The 22,692-nt window shown below is 38.9% G+C and overlaps 3 protein-coding genes across 19 annotated transcripts; all 3 read right to left on the minus strand.

The window, feature by feature from the left end:
- Positions 1 to 881: 881 nt before the first annotated feature.
- On the minus strand, positions 882 to 1,350 carry LOC114474378 (histone H3). The gene has a single exon (XM_028464662.1). It carries the CDS (start codon positions 1,348 to 1,350, stop codon positions 940 to 942), a length of 411 nt encoding a protein of 136 aa, XP_028320463.1. The 3' UTR covers positions 882 to 939.
- Positions 1,351 to 2,503: 1,153 nt separating this feature from the next.
- Positions 2,504 to 2,901, minus strand: LOC114474396 (histone H2A). Its single transcript, XM_028464688.1, has one exon. It carries the CDS (start codon positions 2,888 to 2,890, stop codon positions 2,504 to 2,506), a length of 387 nt encoding a protein of 128 aa, XP_028320489.1. The 5' UTR covers positions 2,891 to 2,901.
- Positions 2,902 to 5,596: 2,695 nt separating this feature from the next.
- On the minus strand, positions 5,597 to 22,444 carry LOC114474152 (abl interactor 2-like). Of its 17 annotated transcripts, none has more exons than XM_028464228.1 (12): positions 22,295 to 22,444; positions 20,336 to 20,503; positions 19,935 to 20,111; positions 18,717 to 18,734; positions 17,679 to 17,785; positions 16,133 to 16,279; positions 14,103 to 14,224; positions 11,502 to 11,690; positions 10,013 to 10,201; positions 9,038 to 9,121; positions 7,792 to 7,971; positions 5,597 to 6,421 (listed from the first exon to the last, which is right to left on the minus strand). In XM_028464228.1, the coding sequence occupies exons 1-12, from the start codon at positions 22,409 to 22,411 to the stop codon at positions 6,246 to 6,248; spliced, it is 1,674 nt and encodes a 557-aa protein (XP_028320029.1). In that variant the 5' UTR covers positions 22,412 to 22,444; the 3' UTR covers positions 5,597 to 6,245. The 17 variants fall into 17 exon arrangements, with proteins under 17 accessions (XP_028320029.1, XP_028320020.1, XP_028320047.1 ...); XM_028464219.1 differs by having other exon boundaries at positions 14,103 to 14,227; XM_028464246.1 differs by lacking the exon at positions 18,717 to 18,734.
- Between the last annotated feature and the right edge of the window lie 248 nt (positions 22,445 to 22,692).

Here is a 22,692-nt window from a genome sequence, read left to right on the forward strand (position 1 = left end):
ACATTAACAAAAATACATATTACTACATAAAATAGCGGATTGGTTGATTTCTGGGGCTTGGTTTATATTTACATCATCAAACTCAAAGGGACACACTATCAGAAAAGACTGAAAACCAATATTTATGAACTATTGTATCACAAGCACAAAAAAAAAAAAAACACCTTTGTTCATTTTTAAAAAAGTGTTATTTAGGGCAGTGTCTACCTGCTCATCTGTCTATTTAGTAAAACATTCAGGTTCTTTGCACGAGGGGGATTTAAACCCCCATTTGCCTGAGGGTCCAAAATCAGAGTTAAGCCAATAGTAAAGCATACAAAGAAAAAAAAGTGTGATTATTATAAAAAAATTTTAGATAAGTCTATCGCAAGACCCTAAAAACTACTGTAAATATGACGTATAAACTAATACTGTAGTAACATGCATTAAGGCATTCAAAAAAGTATAAAACACCCAAAATCGGAGGTAAGTAAAGGCATAACAATAAAAGTTGATTTTTTTTTTTTTAGATTCGGATATAAGATCTAAATAAAACAAAACAAAAAAGCAGCGCACATGTGATAAACACACTTAAACTGGTGTGAAAAAAACAATGCATGAAAAATTACCACAAAAAAAAAGATCAGAAGTAAGGCTATAGTAACTTACAACAAAAAAAAATTAAATTAAAAAAAAAGGTTATATTTTTCTTTTGCGATAAGGCTATCACAAGACCGTTTTGCATCAAGTACAAATGCAGCTCTTATTGTAGTACTTGGGTTGGGTTTTTTATTCATTTTTTTTTTTTTAAAAAAACTTCGACTAACATAATTATATCACCTTTTAAAATATCAGTTATGTTTTTTACCAGTATTGAACCACAGATTAGGAAACAGCTCTTTGGTCTGATGTGTGTGGCTCTTAAAAGAGCCGTTGTTGTTGAGTATTGCTATTAAGTGTTTAAGCTCTCTCTCCACGGATGCGGCGGGCCAGCTGGATGTCTTTGGGCATGATGGTGACCCTCTTGGCGTGGATGGCGCACAGGTTGGTGTCCTCGAACAGACCCACCAGGTAAGCCTCGCTGGCCTCCTGCAGAGCCATGACGGCGGAGCTCTGGAAGCGCAGGTCGGTCTTGAAGTCCTGAGCGATCTCTCGGACGAGGCGCTGGAAGGGCAGTTTGCGGATCAGCAGCTCCGTGGACTTCTGGTAGCGACGGATCTCTCTCAGAGCCACGGTACCGGGCCTGTAGCGGTGAGGCTTCTTCACTCCGCCAGTGGCCGGGGCGCTTTTACGGGCAGCCTTGGTGGCCAGCTGCTTCCTGGGAGCTTTACCTCCGGTGGATTTACGGGCGGTCTGCTTGGTTCTTGCCATGGTTCAATGTTTCTACTCGAAGAAAGATATGAATGCGTTTTAGTGGAGCCGACGCTGATTTTAAACTGTGGGACAGGGTGTGAAGCGGCGCGTGGTTGTGACGTTCCCGCAGCTGATTGGTCCATAGTGTGCGTAGCTGATTGGTCCATAGTGTGCGTAGCTGATTGGTCAGAAGTCTGTTCAAACTTTTTCTCTGAGCGCGAAACCAAACAAAGCAAGAATAAATGACCAGTTCGGCGTTCCCTAAAAATGTACCATTACATATTTAGAAAAATAATTATTGGATTGTTTTATGAGGTTTATTGTGAGCATCTTTAACACATATATATATATATATATATATATACACACACACACACACACACACACACACACACACATACACAAATGAAACGAAGAAATAATAAATGAATAAATACTGCTCTAAAAAGTAATGTACAGTACTATGTAATTTGTTAATACATTAATGCAGGCAACCAATAGTAGAACCTTCCGAGAGAAGGTAGATTGTTATGTTCAAATGTATTATTTGACTGAAGGTTAACCCTGGGGATAGTGTAGCCGACTGATTTTTTTTTTTGTTTACTAGATTTGGTCAAAATTAGATGTTTTTGAGCAATCTGTTCTGCCCAAGACAGCAAGAAGGGTTGAAATGATCAGTCGGGGAATAAGGCTACTGTTTATGCGTTAAGGAAACAACAGAGGATACTTTACTACCATTACACTATGATACAAAGCTTGTATAATACTGGATACATGCAGTGTGTTTCTACAGAACTAAAGTTTATGAATCATGGAAATTAAGAAAGCGTGTTTGTCTATTTAGAGAACAGTTTATAGGATTAAAGTGTATTTACCTAAGCAGGAAGGACAAAAACCACCAACTGGTGGTTTTTTAGTGCACATCACATGAAGTAAACATGTTTTCACTTCATTTTAATTTATTAGTCAGTTAAATGAATTTTAGGGTATATTACTGGCCATAGAATGAAACCTAATGCTGCTAGTGGTGGCAGATAAACATTTCCAAAAATATCAGCAATTAAAATATTACTTGTTTAATGTGAACATCTAATAAGAAAGTTGTGCTCTTTCAGGGTTTGTGGGTGGCTCTTAAAAGAGCCGTTGTGTTGTATATTTCAATGGTAGATCTTTATTTGGCCTTGGCAGCTTTCTCAGTCTTCTTGGGCAGCAGCACAGCCTGGATGTTGGGCAGCACACCACCCTGAGCGATGGTCACTCCACCCAGCAGCTTGTTGAGCTCCTCGTCGTTGCGGACAGCCAGCTGCAGGTGACGGGGGATGATGCGGGTCTTCTTGTTGTCGCGGGCAGCGTTTCCAGCCAGCTCCAGGATCTCAGCGGTCAGATACTCCAGCACGGCCGCCAGGTAGACGGGAGCACCGGCACCGACGCGCTGAGCATAGTTGCCTTTACGGAGCAGTCTGTGGACACGACCCACTGGGAACTGAAGACCAGCCCTGGATGAACGGGTCTTTGCCTTTGCTCTGGCCTTACCTCCGGTCTTTCCTCTGCCGCTCATTGTGAATAAAAATCTCTTCTAGACTTCAGGAAGAAACTGTGCTCCTCAGCCAGGGGCTGCTGTTTATAAACGCAGAAAAAGCGGGAGGAAATGTGACGCACCAATCAGAAGCACAGACCCACAAACAGAGGGTGTGGCTATTAGAGGCTGAGCAGTGACTGTTTTCTTTTTCTTAAAACTGTATAAGATTCGTTTGTGTTTACTTATTCTTGTAATACAACATTATTATTCTAAAAATAAACACGTGTGTTGGTCACTCAGGTTGTACAAATTTTACTTTGTCATTTCATATTGTAGATGAGTGCCTGTTTCTCCTATTGACCTAATGTTGTTGATTCATTTTCTGTTGATCGCTAATAAATTGATTGATTGAGCAAAGGAAAACCCTTGACTATGTCTCTCTGTATGCAATCCCAGGTACTGAACTCGAGAGTTCGGGATTTCAACCAATGCTCTGCTGTGCCAGCATATCAGACTGACACACTACACTGTTGCTCCACTCTGTTGTAGATGGTACCTACTACACTGGCAGTAGATAATGGTTTGTGATGAGAAAAAAAGGACTAGACTTGGCAAGCTGATTCATTTAGAAAAGATAATATACACATTTTGACTTTTTTTTTTTTTTTTTTAAAACATGTTTTGGCCTGACTGGGCACTTTTTGTTACACTGATGTTGATTTAATTGTCTTATTTTGCATACGTGATGTTTTATGTGGAATACATCCAGTGAAAATCACTATCAAAAGTAGGGTTAATATGTTCATTCCATGGAGATTTTGATAATGTAACCTAAAATTTGGTTGAGGGAGGACACTATGTGTATATGTATATACTAGAACTATAAGTTCAGTAATACCTACAACCGATGCTCACTTTCCACTACAATCTAATCCAACTCTATTTATAAAGCACTTTAATAACCAAGGAAGAGGGGATCAATATATAAACTATAAGACAAACAATACAAACAAAACTAAGTACAAACCTGCAACCCTACTAACAAATAAACAAAATGACAACAAAAACACATGGAAAAACAGAAGATATATATTATTTTATTTTTGTGGTCAATTTTTGTCAACAAAATGACTTGGACACAAAAACAGTAAAAACACTGTCAAGTCAATCTCAATTGTGTGCTGTTCCTGACTTGAAAATAACTCCTCTTTACCGGATGGTGTTTCCTGGACTTCACTTAGACAACCATTCGTTCATTGAAATCAAATTTAGCTTTTCAACTTTGTAACCTTTTTTCAAGTATTTAATTTAGTGTCAGAATAAAAACAGAGGGAGAGGAAATAGTAAGCAGGCACTGATTAAATAAAATTAATTAAAAAGATCAACATTACCAGTGCTTGTACTTAACTGACTTTAAAATGAATCCTGTATATGACAGGGAGCCAATGTAGAGATTTTAAAATAGGAGTAATATGGGCTGTCTTGTGGGTGCGGGTCAGGAACCGCGCAGCAGAGTTTGGGACCACTTGTAGGCGAGCCAAGTCCTTTTTACTAAGGCATGTAAACAGGCTGTTACAGTAGTCTAATCGTGAGGAAACGAACGCATGCACAATCATCTCAAGCTCATGACAAGAGACCATATGTCTCAGCTTAGAGATGTTTCTCAAATGGAAAAAACAGTTCCTGATAAGCTGTTTAGAATGCCGTTCTAGGGACATCCCTTCATCAAAGGTTACTCCAAGGTTCCTCAGACTACCTTTTACAGAGCTACTTAGGGCGCCAAGCTGCTGCTTAATAAGAGGCACAATACTGTCCGGAGCAACGACTAGGGATTCTGTTTTACAGGAATTCAGCTGGAGGCTATTTTCACTTAGCTATTGCTTTTTTTGGCCAGTCTCTGAGGTTCGGAGGACTTGAAAGAGCAGTACAGCTGGAGGTCATCAGCATACAGGTGAGAGGAGACCTCACTGAACTGCTGGATCAGCTTGCCACGAGGGAGTAAACAAATCAGGAACAAAAGCGGCTCAAGGACCGAACCCTGGGGTACACCCCACTTACTTGAGCAACAGAAGAACCAACCTAAAGTCTCAAAACTTTCACTGAAAACTCGGAGGTGAGGGTGCAATAAAATACCCTGGATTTACATGCTGTATATAAATGAACACAAAAACACTTTTCCAGTAAAGTTTAAGTATTTTATTGTTGTTCATGATTTACAAATATCATACTTCAGCAATTCAACTGGAACTGTGCAACACAATGGCATTATGGGCTGTTGGACCAGAGACTGAGGCTTAGTGAATCCTGCAGGACTGAAGGTTTGTTGTTAGTGTCGCTGTAACTCTGCCGCAAGACCCATGAGCTAACCATGGAGCTAATGACATGCTAACCATGTGTTAGCCAAGACCTTGCCATTAGCATGCCATGTGCTATCAATAGACCTTGGCTGCTGCTCCTCCTTTTTTAAAGTGTCTTTGGACGAGGCTTTCTGCTCCGGCTTGGAGCCATTAGAGAAATTACAGTTTTTTCCAATAACCGGTTTTCCAACACCAGCACAGATAAGAACAATGGCATGCAAAACGTACAGACAGACCCACTTTGTGTTATTTTTGTCATTAGAAAATTAAGTTTTGGACAAAAGCACAAAAAACTTGCAATGAGCGGTTTGAAAACCATACAGAGCATGGACACTTTGTAGGTTTTTATGAAATATATATTTTTTTATATATATATATATGTATATGCGGGGCATTAAACCTCTTCAATAGACTGCTGGCATCTTCTCATATTCACTAAGTCATCTCACATTTAAATTACTGCTTCTTTTTTTTTTCTACAAATGTGCTTTTGATTGAATAAAACTCTGGCGGATTTATTGCAAATGAAGTGAGAACCTCTGAACAGCAACACACACTTCAATATGGCACAAGCATCTGAGAAAATGACTTCCAAGTGGGCAAATATCAAAAAACCACCAAGCCACACCATATTCAAAAATATTAAGACATGGATGAAAAAAAGAAAAGAAAAAAGAGATCTTGCTGAAGCATGCAGTCCGACACTCATCGTTCAAAGGAAACGGAGCAAATGAAAGTAAATCGTTCAAACACGGCCTTCATCGTCTCGTTGAGGGTTTGCTGATGAAAAAAATGCAGTAAAACCTAGCAAAAAACATAAATTCAAACAATCCTCATCACCAATGTGCTTGATTAAGCTCCGCCCACTCTGAATAAATAGCGTTAAACACTGAAAGGAGAACAAATGAAGCCGAAACCAAGGCAGTGGTGTTGGAGGGGTAGCTCCCCCCCACCCACCCACCCCACACACACACTCACTGCGACTCCTGCAGTTGAGGAAGGTCTGTCCCGTCAGTCTGTGACCTTTGACCCTCGCTTCAGTCCGCGTAGTGCATGATGGACTCTACGTAGTTGCCGGGAAACAGTCCGGTGGTGCCGTTCATCACGCCCTCGTACCAGCCGTCATCGTTCTTCTTGATCACGTAGATAATGGAGCCTTCCTGGAATGACAGCTCGTCCTCTTTGTCGCGCGAGTAGTCGTAGATCGCCACCACTGAAACACACACACCAGTCTATTTTATACTGTTTTATATTCTTACTGGTGGAGTTGTATTTTTCTGTGTTTCGTTTGAAAGAAAGGATGGTTATAACTTTAGAGGGAAATCAAATCTAAAGGTTCACAGTATTAGCACAATTTCCTTCGGGATCAATAAAGTATCTATCCACAATGAAAAGCTTCTGTTACCATCTGTGGAGTTAAACTGGAACATTATTTAAAATAATTCAGAGCATAATTCCTTTTAAAAAAAAGTTGTGGGACATTGGACACATCAGGGTTGGGGTTAATTACATTTTTCAGTTACAATTACATTTTCAATTAACCATGTTTTTATCCTCAGAAAGTCAAATACAATTAATGTAATCATTTACTAAACCTTCCTCTTGTGTTAGCATCTCTTTTGTTAACAGGTTCTAAATCAGCTCTAAAATACACTAATTTCTTTCCTATCGATCGTTAGGCTTCCTAATCAATGAATAAATATAGGTTTTATTAATTTTGGTGTGGGCGTTTGAGCATTATTTTGTAAATTGTGAAATGTGGGAAAGCTTGATATGAAACTTATTTTAATAATAACTAACTACATGTGTAAAATTGTACATAGAACTGTAACATGGTTCCCCAGTTTTGCGTTAAATTATAAATGACCATTTTTATAGAATTTTCATGCAATTACAATTACAAAGTCAATTAGGATTATGACAGCAACAGATTTTTTAAATTATAATTACTCCATAATTGTAATTAATTATCGCATACATATATTTGTAAAAGAGATATGGTTAATGTAAAAAACAATTATTGCATGTTTCTGTGTATTAAATTGCATTGATTGTTTATTCACATTCACACAGTAAAATTGACTTTAATGTGCAAATTACTGTTTTTTGTTTTATTTTAAACTGTTGTTAAGTTGTCTTTTACAAGATCAAAATAAATCAAATAGAACCTTTTTTTTTTTTCTCCCAAAAAAATTATAATAATTTTTAAAAAGTTTTAAATCCTGAGAACTAGAAAAACTAGCATAATGTATTTGAACTTTTTGGTTGATTTCCTGCCACTTAAAATATATAAAGATATTAGTTTCCCACTGTCAACAACCGAAAGGTTTCACTGAAAAATAAGAAGCGTTTCGATGCAGTCATGTTTCCTGTGATAGTGAAATCCACTCAAGTATTTAAATAGAAACTATTACTAATATTTATTACACTTTTATCAGTGACACCATTAAAAAAAGCTTTTCTAAGAATTTAACTTCACTGTGACACCACATTATAATATTTGCCATGTTCATCCTTTATGCGTAACAATATTGTGAAATCAAAGCCAAATTTTCAGACTCTTATTTTGAAAGCGTGTTCAACCTTTCTCCATGTAGCTTCGCGGCGCCCATGGCGGGTCCTCCTCCGCGTACGGGTCGCTGTACTCCACCACCGCAGACTCGTCTTCGTCCTCCTCCTCCTCCTCGTAGTCCTCTGGCGGCGGAGGAGGCGTGGCCTGGTCGAACGCCGGCTCCTCAATGGGCGGCGGCGGCACGTCTGTGACTACAGGTGAAGGGGCGGGGTTTAACACAGGAGACCGATTAGAAGGAGCGCAAAGACGGTCGCGCAACACAAAGGGTTCATGCAGGTAGCGCGTTAAAGTCTTTGCATGCTAAAGTAATCCTTTAAAGTTTGAACACATCGAGGGAAGAAAATGTGGGAAAAAAGTTAATCATAATAACAAATAAATAAGACACAAAGACCTATCAAACCCTGTAAAATAAACTCAAATATATATATATATATTATAACTGTATTGTAGAAGCAAAAATTTGAGTCCAATTCTAGCTTTAAAACTTAGGAGATGTGAGTTACGTACACCCGGCATAATAAATATATATCCTGATATATACAGTTTAAGTTAGGGAGATAGACAGCATTAATTAAAATGTATTAAAAAATAAATAAAAAAGAAAATTTATAAAAAAATGCATTCTTATTTAGAGAAATTTTAAATATTAATATTATCGTATTCCATAATGCAAAAACAGTCATTATACATAAATATTTACCAGTCATATTAACACTATATTTGCAATAAATCAATACATGTCTGGTAAATTAATTAAATGTATCGTTATTCAAATCTTAAAAAAAATTCCTACATAATGCAATGATAATGTTGCTGAATATTTGTTACCATTTAAATTAAATAGGCAAAACACGTCTCTTTTACAAAATTATATTAAAGTGTTTTGAATAAAAACATGAGATTAAACGGCATAGAAGCACAGACACAGTGAAAACAGAGAAGTTAGAGCAGGAGTTGTGAAGATTTGTGGGGAAAAGGACACCAATTATGGAATCTACCTCCTGAAACAGAAATGGCAATATTATTATTTATTTATTTATTTTTTAAACTAAATCAAGCAGAAATTGCAATGCGAGACAAATATTCCCTCAATTGCATGTTCTAGGAGCACATCACGCATTTACGTGATATTTTTCCATTTAAGCAGAAAAAAAAAGAAATAAAAATGTTGAATAAAAGCGTGTTTTTCAAAGGCTGATTATTGTCGTCTGAAAACACACACACACAGGCTCGTGCAGAGGAGCTGAACACACTTACTGCTCTCCTGAACTCGAGCCACAAAGCCCATGAGAGGAAGCTGAGGGGTGATCTGCATGGATGGGGGAGGGGGGACAGGGGGGCCTGAGACCAGATCACAGCAGACAGAGGAAGGTTAGAAGGCGGAGCCAGTGCTCAAAGTTAAAGCAGAGATCCTCAACTGACCTGGGACTCACCCTCAAGCAAACTTTAACTTCAGTTTTACATTTAAACAGTTTATTTTCTATTTTTTAATCAATAAACTCAAAAGCGATTAATCAAACATTTCAATTGAAAGAGGATAAGCACACTACTGAACAGTTGAGAACCTCTTTATTAATAAACAGACAGAAGAAGAAGAAAAGGGTCGAATGTCCTCGTATAATAGGAGAAAATGAAATGTTAAAAGTCAGTAATAATACATCAACAACATCTACTTTAATACAGGGAAAATACAGTTGAGAATACTATATGCTGAAATTCACTGCTGACGTTAAAAAAAAAAAGTTTTTACGTTGCCATGGTAACCTTTGTCCACAAAGTTCTGGGCAACAGGTAACCATAGGATCAAATAATTTACAGCCTGTGTCCTTTGATGTGCACTGTTTTGAAGATGACATCACAGCTTCTCTTTTTTTATTATTTTATTTATACATTTAATCTAACAATTTTTTTAGATTAAAAATATTAATACACATTTATATTCAAAGTATTGCAAAAATGCAACTATTCCATAAGTACCATAAGTGACTATGAAAGGCAAAAACAATTATTACAATTTTGAAAACACATAGCATAATTCGATAAAGAAATCAAAAAACGTTGATAATTTTTGTAAAAAAAAAAAAAGTATTAATAATAAAAATAAATTTTTAATTATGTTGAAGTTTTTTAAGCACTAATTTAAAATAAAATATATAATTAAAAACTATGAATATGTTAAATTAGAGTTCATTGCACCTATAGGACAAAGACGGACTCTTTGCACAAACTCACCTTGGTTCTGGATGAAGTGCGGTCCTCCGTTGAGCTGGCTGTGGGCGGAGTTTGGCTGGTTTTGGGCGATGCCTTGTTGCCCGGATATCAAAGAGGGGCGGCGGTACGGCAGGGACCCTCCCACCTGGGCGTTGACGGGCTGCTGCTGCTGCGTGGCTGTGCGGTTCATGCTGTAGAACTGAGGAAGGCCTGAGAGGAGAGAAGCAGCACATGAAGCATCATTTCTATCTTCCCAGCAGGAATCAAACCCATCAAACCTGATATTTCTCAGGTTTAAACATTGACCCCGTTTCACCTCTTCCTGAAAGCACTGAAGCTAATGTGTCAACAAATAAAAAAAACAAGGAAAATGAACGCTTGTTATTATGTGACTTTACCAGGCATGAATATCTTTTAATTAAAATGTAACTCTTAACATTAATATTACTAATTAGTATTGGTTAGATTTTCCTCACAAGAAAACTTGTGTTGAATAAACCAAAATTTTTTTTAATACACTTAAAAGGGTTTTATTGAAAAGTAACATTACAATAAATTTTAATTCCCAAATATTACCACTGGTAAAATACACAAATTAACACTTATTAACTTATCAAAAATGAAACCCTCAAAATTGTGAAATATATGAAGTAGAAACTTGAGAATACACTTATTTCTGAAGGGTTTAAATGATTTTGTAATGTGTGTTTTCCTGGAGAGACTTTTTTGTGATGAAAATCTAATTTCCCAGGATTCTTTGCATAAACATCGAACAAAGAGCATAAGCTGCACGATATGAAGAGCATGTGAAGGCAACATCACACACACACAAGCATTAAACATCATTAAATAGCACCATGACCAACATTACACACACACACGCACACTAACAGTGCATGAGGATGAAGAGCAGAAATTATGTTTTTGAGGGAAATGAGTCGCACATTTATAAGATTTGAAACCAAAAGGCTGCTTTTATTTTGAAAGGATTCAGAGTAACTTGGAATGACTGCTTTGAATTAAGATTCTAAAACATTCCTGAATCCTCTCAATGAAATGTTATTTCTAAAATATTACATTTTATGATAAAAACCAATGATTTCTTTTGAAGCAGGATAGATCTATTTTTTACTGCTTTGTGAACATTTCAAGGTCAAATTTGGTACTTTTTTTGAAGGGTTTGTTTTTTACAGAAAGCTGTCCGATCACACCTCTGACACTAGAGGGCAGTATGTGATTACTTTTAATCACAGAGTTTTCAGTACAGAGTCTGATGAGGTCATCAGAAAACAGTAACACTTTAATTGATTCAAAGTTTTTGGATTAAAAATACCACTAATCCCTGAACTGTTTCCATAGTTCAGTCATGATTTTCAAATGAGTGCAAAACAATTTGATTTAATTAAATTCAATTATGTGAACATTTGTTTAGAACCTTTGGGAATCGAACCTTGGATACAGCAGCGGGATGAGGTGGGATGGATGTGCGGCTCGAACCAATCACACTCACCTTGTGCAGGGTTGCCATAGGTAGCAGTGGGGGCTGTGGAGGCCGGGAGCTGGGGGGGAGGAGGAGGTACAGGCGGGGGCTCAACAGGGGAGTTGGAGGCCTGAGGGGGGCCGTCCAGGGTAGAGGACGGGGGCCCGGGGGGAACTGAGGGCTGAGGGGACGGTTTGGTTGGGTTGGGGGGGGCGGGGCCTGTACCATGGGGGAGGGGGTGAAGAAGGATTGGGGGGGTGGGGGGAGTCGAGACAACAAAGTGAGAAGAGAGCCAGACCAACACTCACACACACGGAGGTTATTGAGGTTAGTGCAGAGAACTTCACCCTGCAGCTCTGGAGCCACATGCAGCTCTTTAACAGAGGCTCAATCGCTGATGAATCGACCAATCAGTGCCTCCCTTTGAACAGGCGACATTTTACATTACAGTGTAGTACTAATGATTAAGTAAAAACTTTTTAATTCTTCAAAGGGGGCACAACTGTAAAAGTTTGGAAACCACTGGCTACAGCTATGTTAGAAAACCAACTGTGATAATTTTAATTTGTTGTTAACTAATGACTGACTTCTGAACACAACCAAATAAGTATGTTGGCATGTAAATATGTATACGTTAACAGCATTTTATTCAATATTACCAATTAATCAAAATATATCCACTCGTCAAAGTGTTCACTTAATCTTTAATATTAATGAGTTTTTTTTATTAGTATTTGAGGCTCTTTGTCTGCAGGTAGTCAGTAGGCGGGGCCAAAACAACTCTTAACACACATCCAGAAGGGAATTCCATAAAGCGGGTTATATTCAAACTCTGAGTGTGTTTGGGCTCAAATGAGGGAAACTCTGAGTATCCCATTTCTAAACGGGAGGTATGTTCTTCTCTGAGTATGTTACCATGGCAACACTGTCCGTGAACTAAACCTGCTCGCTGGCAGGTTTTATCAAAGAATCCCTGGGTTTCTACCTGGCTCCACCCACCTGAACACTTTAATAAACTTTAACACTTTTCTCTGAAACACATTAGTAACATCACACACCACATACGTGTTCACCATTACTAATGTTGTGTTGCTTTAGGTTTTTTTTTGTTTTTTTTGCAAACAGTAGTTTTCTTTATAACGTGGATACAGAGCATTAAGTGAAATTCACTGAGAGGTTGATCTGCATTAAAGCTACTGACGTCTGTAGTAAAGTTCCCTGAACACTAGGGATGTAACGATTCACTCACACGATTCGGTTCACGATACGATTCTCTCACGATTTATTTTACAAAATGGGACTGAAGAAAAATGATGACTGAAAAATATTCCTTTATTTTTTTGGGGGAAAAAACTATACTATTTTCCTCTTATTTTTCATTGTCAAAAGAATCCCTTAATAAACTATTCAAAACAATGCAATTTAAAAATAAATCTTGAATGAAATAAAGGAATAATACAAAAGAAGAAGCCTATTAATTTAAATTCTGGTTCTATAGTAAACAATGCAAAACTGCATAATAGATCCTTTTCTTTTTAAAAGTGCAACTGAAAATATATTTTGTGCCTTAACAAATGGAAAGTAATTTCACTTTATTTAGGTCAGACATTTGTTTGGACCAGCAGAGGGCGCTGGTAACCCAGTGGTCGGTTGGCATGCCGATATCTTGCAGTGAAGAAGAGATCCTATGCTAGCAGACAAACGCTACTTTTACAGATATTCACGTAATATTACAGATATTTTTTCGGTGCTAAAGGAGTAAGGACTCATTTATGAACATGTCTAAAAGTAGAACGCAACCAGAAAGAAAGTATTAGCAGATTCCGCCCGCCACCAACACTTCTGGATAGAAGGTTAAAAAAGGTAGATTAAAAAAAGCACTGTGATTCAATTTTCACAGCATCGATGTGAATCGTGATACATGTGAATCGATTTTTAACTGCCTTACGATTATTCGTTACATCCCTACTGAATACAAACCTGTGGAGAATGTAAAGGAGGAAATCATTTTTAAAAATCCACTTTTGAAGCTCAATTGTTGTTTTATATTGTAATACAGTTTGATCTATAGATCACATACCTTTGAAGTTATGATGGCGTTCACACTGAACGCACCTTTAGAACAGGCTCATAATCTTCGAACACCGGCTTATTTCGCCCATCAGGGTGAATAAATCACTCTCTTCCGGTGGTTACCATGGTAGTTTGTGTAATCGTCAATCCATTGATAATGGCTTTTTATCACGCGTGTGCACGTAAATAACCCAAGGTTTACATTCTCAGGGTTGATTGACCCACTTCATACCAGCTGTAATGGAATCAGATACCCAGAGTTTCCCATCGCGGGGTATGCTGACCCAGAGTTTATGGATATACTCAAGAGTTTGTTATCCCTCCTTTACGGAATACCCCTCTGCACACATTCAACACTGCACCAACCCATTAACTCATCAAACCTCACCTTTTAACAAGCATTTAACTTACGATTGTTATGTATGTTCTTTATTTACCTTTATTGTTTGTTTATTTTTGGACTTGTGTGTAATTGTTTTAACAACTGTAAACTGTCTTAGAATTTACAAATAAAATGCATTATCATTATGAAGGTTGCGGTCGATGTGTTGGGGTTACCTGGGAAGGCAGTGGGCGGAGCCGGCGTGGGCACAGCAATGGGAACGCCCACACTGCCGCTGCCGCTGTTCTCCCTGCTGCTGCTGCGGCTGCTGCTGGGGTGGCTTCCTCCACTGCTCCCACTGCTGGTGGAGGGTGGTATAACACATCAGTACTCACACAAACACTCGGTCTGCATCAGTGCAGACAGACTTCCTTTAACCACCACCAATATTTAATCAAACATGATTATTAAGGCTAGGACAGTGCGTAGATATTAGATTTCTAATATCTATTTAACACTTGTTTGTCAGGGAACAAAGTTTTGCATTACTGAGCTGATGTTGACACATTTCTAAAATCCTGCTGCTCTAGGTTTAGCCTGGTATATAGGGATGTTTAAATAAGTATGAAAGGCCTTCAAAAGTCTTCTTACTTAGAGGCAACATTTTTGTCTTGCTTCTTTGCACACTAAAAACTAATAACACTGACAAGCATTCTGGGTCAAACCACATCATTATTTTGCATCTTAAAATCTTTAAAAAAAATTATTTTTTTTAGAGATGCAACAGGAAAAACTGGTGGCTGAAAACAACAACAAAAGACAGAGATGAAGAAACAATGCAGAAGCAGGAAGCAAACAGTGGAAAGATGAAGAAGATGAAGCTGTGGAACAAACGCGGAGTTCAGAGTCCGATAGAAAATTATTTTCTAGCATCCGAAGGAAACCAAATATTTGGTCCAAATTCCCAAAATCCTCTGGATTTTCTGTGTCTAAGAATAACTCTGTTGGGGTGGAGGAGCAGTGAGAACGACGCTGCCACAGGAAATCTCTAAATACACAGCAAATACAAACATAGAATCACAAAGAAACTGAGTCGGAGCGTACAGAGGATGAATCGTCTGAATCTGAGCTGTTAAAACTGACGTGAATATTTTCATCCTGAATAATCATTTTTTAAATTGAGCAATTACATTTCATTTCTGAGTAGAGGGCATTCCAACCTGCCAATCTTAGGTTTTATTAAAGAAGTTTTCCAATTGTTTTCACCATTTCACTCCGAGTGCCGTTCAAATATGTTGCCTCATGGAGGATCCATTAACACTGTTCTACTTCATAGAGAGTTAATGAACAATTGGTGGAAATTCCTGCTGTTTAGTCTTTGGTGTGAGTATTCTTTTGATTCAGCCTCTCTCCTTTACTCTACTGAAGATCTGTGAGAGCTTTGATTTGTGTACATTCCATTCAGCAACTTGTTCATTGTTAAAAGTCTTTCATTTCCAAACAGTGTACTAATTTGACTTGCTTGGTCTAAAGAAAGTAAGCCAATATCGGCATTTTCTCAAGTAGAAAGCTGTCAATCCTTCATCCGTGATTACGGAAAACAGAAGGAATTTACTTCCCAAAACAGGGAAAGGCAATTTTTTTTTTTTAAAGAAAATCAAGTGGAAATAGTAATATGACAAATTACATACCATCACATGCATGTTTTGGGATGATATACATTTCCATGATATTTTTACCAGTAAAACAGTTGGTCCGCAGCTAACATGTCAATTCTCACGCAAAATCTTCAATCTCATAATGTTAGGAAAGAATGTCAGCGCACTTCTACATTAAAAAGTAATTAACTCAAATAACTCTATTAATCATGTTGCCACAATTTCGGGAAGTTTAATAGCCTGTAATGACATCTAATTAGGGAACGCCGACAAAACGAAAATGAAACATGGAAAAGAGGTCATCTCTGAAAAGTGTTTGGGGAAATATTACACCTTAGAAAAATTATAGGTGACTGTGGAACCGAGTTAATTAAAATCTTGACCTTGGCTAGACCGTCCCTTTTTATCTAAATGCTGTTCTGCTGCCTGAGAAAAGCTGAATCTTCAATTTCCAAGGAAGTAGCAAAACTTCTTCAAAGATGTCGTTCCAGAGAAGAGGAAAAAGGCAGAAGGTGTTCAGAGGTGAAGGCAAGCGGGAAAGGGCTTGTTTAAGGTGTAGAGAGGCATGCTGGGTAAGGAGGGGGGGGGGGGGGGGGGGGGGGGGGTACCTGTAGGTGCGATTCCTCTGATTAACTGATGCAGTGCGTGCAGGGCTCTGCTCGGGGAGCGCCATGTTGCGCGTCGGGCTTGAGACGTAGTCGTTAGGGACAACGGGGGGGCGCACCGGCTCGAGCGTCCTATAGGGGGAGTGCCGCCTGAGAAAGGGGCGGGGGTGGGGGAGAGGGGGCATGAAGTGAGGGGGAGAAACAAACTTAAAAAGGGGCGACAGGAAGTCGGGATGGGCGGAGTCAGTGACAGCTGCTGTGTGCAAATTGTCCTCTTTCAGAAAGCAGGCTTAACAAATCCTGAGTTAAAAGTAAGTTCAAGTTTGGTTGACCAAAAGAATGTAAAGTTCAAAATATCCCACGCTCGCTGCAGTGAGAAAAAACCCAAAAACAAATAAACAAAAAAATCTATCAAAAAAACAAACCGTTACCTAGCTAATTATTTTGTTCTGAGAGGGGTGCTCTAAACTCTGGTGACAATCATATTAACCATAGTAACAAAGACTCATTACTGTCATTATTACATAGTTATACATTTCTTGTCATCGGGACAACAGAAGGAGATTAAACAGATTTCCTTGATAACTTCCCTCTTTAACTCTGTTACCAAAATTAGAATAAACAATTCCCATTACTATTGTAACAGTATCAGTTTAACGATACCCCTCTCTCTCTATATATATTTATAAAACAAGGTCATTGCCATGGTAACCGAATTATCTTAACTAATTTTGCAAAGACAGGATTTCTCTCTCACTCATTAACTTAGTAACAGAATTGTTCCCTTGACTAATTTATCTCCCCGTTACCATGGTAACAATCAGATTAACTGATTTCACACTTTCTGTAACTCTTTCGTTATCAAGGTAACAAAGTCAGACGAACTCTTCTCGCTCGCCGTCTTGAACTATTTTTGTTGCCATAGTAACAGATCTCTTTCCCGTCGCAACAGACACCAGACAAACTTCCATCTGTAGTCGTCTTTAAAACTCTTTCTGTTACCATGGTGACAGTCAGTTTAAAACATTTCTCTTTCTCAAACTAATCGCGGTAAACATTTCCATCTTGCCCAGTAGAAACGTTTAAGTTCCATCTGTTTATCGAACCATGGCTTTCCTTAACCTAACCTTTGATGCAAAACAATGAATGTACTTCCCATCCCATCAACAGCAGTGATACTCTGAAACTTCTAACCATTATTTAAAGCCCATCTCACGAGAAGATGCAAACTGTCGCTATGATCTGATGGAGCTGCATCACAAACACAAAACTCAAAGCTTTGTTTGGAGGAGAAACAACAGGAAGGTGGAGAACGTCAAAACAAGAGCATTGAACATGGAACATTGGAGCTGTGGTTGGACCCTGAAAAGACAAACACACACAAGCATGCACAGAAATACACAAAGTCCCAAAGGTGACATCAAGAACTCAGGATCCAGAGACTTTATGATCCCGAGTCTGAAAACACACCCTTTCACACCAAACACACACTGCATTGATAACCAACATAATCACATCACACGTGTGTCAGACACACACTCTTACGTACCCGAGGGTCCCGGACTTCCCTGTCAATGGCGGACTGGGCGGTTTCTGAGTGGGCGGGTTGGTGCGAGTGACTCCGCCTCCTCCGGGCTTCATGTTTTGACCGCTGGCCTGAGACACGAGGGACGGGGGCGGATTAGCATCAAAAACGCATCAGCTGTACATTACATTTTTACACAACATTTCTCTTATCTTTTTGTCAGTCAAGGCACTGATTGATGTCATCAAGAATCAACCTTTTTCTCAATTGTTTTGTCCCATTTACTTCTTAAAGTAATAAACAACTTTCTGTTAGCCTCATTTAAGATAAAAATTCAGTTATTTTGTGCTTTTTGGGGCTAGCATGATGTTGTAAATCTTTAAGGTGAGTTTGTATTTCATATGTGCAAAATCCAACCTTATGTCACACCCAGTCCTGACTTTCTTTCACTTTCCATTAGACAATTTACCGTCTTTGCAGATGTCCCACGAATGAGTGTCATTCACAGATAGAGAATGAGGTTCACAGTAAAATAGGTCCAAATAAGCACCAACGCTTTACAGAACGAGCCCAAAAACACATAGTTTGCAGACTTATCCTCAAGAAAACAAACCAAAAAGTTGCTTATAATATGCTAACTTGGCAATAATGTCCCGGACCCAAATACAGGTCAGTGGTAGAAAAACTCGTGAAATGTTTCCGTAAACTGAGTATTTCAACGTGAAAAATTACACCAAATTAGCAGCACCTGCTCTCTTACCTTCAAAATGAAAGCACAAGATAATTTTCTTTGCCTTTTTAGCTGACCCAAATGTACATGAGCTACCGCTACTGGGTCCCAACCCACAAGTTGAACACTACTGGTTTGAGGAACACAAACCAGTTGGAGGTGTTAACTCATCTGTGAACACAGGTGGTAATAATGTTTGGCCTGATTGGTTTGTTAAGGTAGTTTGTTCAGGAAAACAGAAATTCGTCAAACTTATTTTTCAACTCAAGAAACCAAAAACAACAAAAATCACCCACACGTGAAGCTTCACAAAGAAAGGCTGAACCTCTTACCTTAAACCTCTGCAACCACTAGTGTGTGACAGAGTTAGGAAAGCAGGAAGAGAGAGAGACAAGAGACGCTGGGGTTAGTGACGGAGCAGGAAAATACAGGAAGAGAAGCTGCTTGAAAGGGAAATCACACTCCAAATCGGTGCATTTCACGTCTGATTCCAGGGAACATTGATTTAGTTCTTGTATTTCCTGAATCTGAGCCTTCCTGTGGAGAGATTGACCTCTAAAGGTCCTCTGTGAAAGGTGGTCAGAGCAGACCATCAGGCATCAAGGTGGCGGCCGTGAGACAGCTGAAACCAAACACTGAGGAGTGTGTGGTTCCTTTAAAGGGGACATATCATGCTAAATCCACTTTTTTAGCCCTTAAATGCATTTTGTTGTACATTTAGAGTGTTTAGAAGTACAGAAAAGTTCAAATTAGTCTCTTCAGGTGCTCCGTTGATATCTTTATATTCTGTTTTGGTCATATTTTTCAATCTGTTATGATTTTTCTATTCTCTATTACGTTTTTTGAACAATAACATCACAGTATTTGCAGCGGAACTGCCAAATTAGGACATCGACTCCAGGCCCAACACTTGAGCAATCCGCCATTTTTATTTCTCGCTTTTATTTTGTAGTCCAAGCTCAAGGATGCCGAAGTTACGAGAGGACAAGTCAAAATGTTCGGTTGTTGGATGTAGTAACCCACACGCTTCATTACAACGTCTCCCAGCATCAGAACCTTTTCAAAGTTCGTGGTTGAGTTTTATTTTTTACGGAAATGTACCCACATCTGTGGATAAGGTCATTTTTGTGTGCGCGCAGCACTTCAAGAATGACTGCTTCGCCAGTATAAAGAAAGATTTGCCAAAATACTTTGTCTGATTGAGGGTTCAATTCCTTCTATCTTTGGAGACAACGAACAGAGCACTTTGGTAAGCTGTGAATAACGCTAAAAAGTGTGATAAGACGTCCCTGTCATTGTTTTGTTAACATTAGCAGTTGCACCGTCTTCATATGTTAGCGCTGTGTGCTCGTTTTATATACAGAACTCTGATCACATCGAGCACCAGTACCATTTGGGGTTGGACTCATCTTGGTTCACAGATCAACACCAGCATGTGTCACTAACTAAACTACTGCATTTTTGTTCTTTACACCTCCAGAACAAAAAAAAGTTTTCCATTCTCTTTAGGTGTTTAGAAAGCTGAACTGTAGATTAATCGATGAATGCACCTTTACTCCGTGTCCCATGTCGTCCAGCATGCTGTAGTCGATTGGCTTGCGGATGTAGCGAACCGGCCTCTCCTGATTGGCCGGTGCAATGATCTTGTGTGTGCGGGACGTGTTCTTGTTGGTAGTGAGGATGCCGATCTCCCGCCGAGCGACCTTCTCTTTGTGGATATCAACCGTCTAAAGACAAAGGAAATGGACAGCAGTGTTCACAAAAAAACTGTCGAATCTGAAGTTTTATTTTGAAAGATTAGATTTTCGAACCCCATATAATACCCATACTTTCATTTGAAAAGAAATAAATAAAAAAATTAAAGTGTTTAGATTCATAGGGGATATGAAAAAGCCACTGGATCGGTTGGTGGATCGGTTTACGTTAACGTGCGCACTGTGGCTCCGCCCACCTGTGAGATGTGGTTAATGGAGGACTCCATGCGTCGGAGCTGCGAGGCCTGGATGTCCAGCATCTGCAGCACATTGTTGGCCAGCGTGTTGATCAGGTAGGCAACGCTGGCCAGGGACTGTGTGGTGTAGTTCTTGGTCTCCTCCAGCGCCCTCTGCTTGTCTGGAGACTGAACAGCAGGAAGCACAAAGTTAGAGAATATTCTTTAAAAAAAAATGCTATCTGAGACGCTAATACAGTGATTCCCAACCTAATTTGGATCATGGTCCCGTTTTGATATCAAGAATTTCCTGGCAACCTTGAAGATGTTGTTTTTTTCCCCTTCAAGAATTAGATTTTTGATTGATCTACAAATATATCAAAGTTCCAACTACGTTTTTGTCGTTTTGCCATGGCGTCCAATCATTTTTAAGACTACGGGGCCCAAAATTACCAGCATAATATTTTCTTTATTTCATACCCTGGATTGGATTATGCCACTGTTTTGATGAAGAGTGTGCAGAGTACTTTATCAAAGTAGTGCAACAGTGGGATGTTGTAAATGCAGTATAACAGATGGGAATTACAGAATCCCCTTCCTGAATCATCAGGTGGGTAAAAATAAAAGCTAAATCTTGCAAAATAAAATAATTAAACTGAATAGACTGTCAGAGAGAGAGTGTAGAAACTTCAGATTCAGATTGTGTGTGTGTGCGTGTCAGAGAAAGGCTGATGATTGCAAAGACCTGATTATCTATTGACGGATTGATTCACAGGGAAATCCTCTGCAGCTTTTAGCTTGATTTGCAGTCCTGATATTCTGACCCACATCTGAGAATTGTGTCATGTAAAAATGTGTCGTTTAGGATTTAATATCGGGCGCAAACTCAAACTGCTCCGCTTTCAATAGATACAGCTGTAAAAACATTAACTATGTTTTTTTTGTTGTTGTTTTTTTTTTAAACAGACTGTTTTTAGGAGCAGAATATGAGTCCTGAAGAGACTGGAAAAGAACCGCAGATGTACCGGTTGCTGTCTCGCACTAACCCGGCCTTGGTCTCACACAGCCCGACGGCTGTGTTCGTAAATCATAGCTGTGAACCGGCTACGATGCTAACAAGCTAACGGCAGCCTGCGGTGCGTTTTAAAAGACCACACAGCGAGTACCAATGTAAACACCAATTCACTACATGTTTCTGAAGACGTCAGCATTAAACGTAAATGGCAAACCAGGGCGTTGTTAACGAAAAACAACCATTGACAACAGATGGGTTTAGCGTTAGCATCCGTTAGCTCACATAGTGTATTGAACAAACAGGGCTGCATGATTACATAGTGAACGACTTCCGGAATTTCAGACTTAAACCATTTACGAGCCTATTAAATTGAATTTTCATGATCAAATACAATATTTTCAATGACATGAATATAAGTTTCATAGTTGTTTATACTTCCACCAGTAGATATAATAAATGCGTACTATTTTTTTTAAGTTTTAGTTTTAATTGTTAAATATTTTCTGTTGATACACACAGAGGTTGAATTCACAGTTTTTTGTAGTGTGATCGATTTTGAGGTTTAAAACTGCTGTCAATTTTGTATGATTCACATTTGTGCCTTTATTTCAAAAGACAACCAAGAGTGAAAGCTGTATCCCAAGTTCAAGCTGCACTCCTCACATTAAACAAATTATGACCCCAAAAAGGAAAATGTTTTCCTTTCTGGGGTCCCCAAAAGTGATGGCAGGTCATAACTTTCCGTCTTCAGTATAAACTAAAGTATAGATGCATTTTATTAATCTAGTGAGTGTCAAAACGTTTCTTAAATGAAGAGACACTTCTTAAGGAAAAAACAAACTAACGAGGAAGTCTGCAGTTTGTCACCAGTTACCGCGGAAACCAGCGTCACCGTAACGTAGCCTCTGCCTCGGCGGTCTTAACGTCGGTTCCACCCGGATTCTAACCCTTGGTCCCAGGCCTACCTGTACATAGTTGCTCTCGCAGTACTCGGCAACCCTCTCCAAGTTAGTGAAGCTGTCCAAAAGGGCGCTCCGCCCGGCTGGGATCTCCTCTTCCAGAAGCATCTGGAGCTCCGCCATCTTCACATCTTTAGCACAGAGTGTTTGGTCTCAGTAGCGCCACCGCAGGCTAACAGCGGGACTTCAGGGATAGTATTTACAATCTGTTTCATTTAAGTGTATCATTATTTACTTTGTAGATGTGTGTACATATTTTTTTTATTTTTTGTTTAATTTTATAAATACACGAAATTTAAGCAATCATTGAGGGCACTTTTTGCTGGCAATATTACATTTTTGGAGATTTTGTTTTTTAACAGTGCATGGGGTTTATTGCTTTATAATACTGAGGGATAGAGATT

The sequence above is a fragment of the Gouania willdenowi genome, chromosome 2 (assembly GCF_900634775.1).
Source record: "Gouania willdenowi chromosome 2, fGouWil2.1, whole genome shotgun sequence".
Lineage (NCBI taxonomy): Eukaryota > Metazoa > Chordata > Actinopteri > Blenniiformes > Gobiesocidae > Gouania > Gouania willdenowi.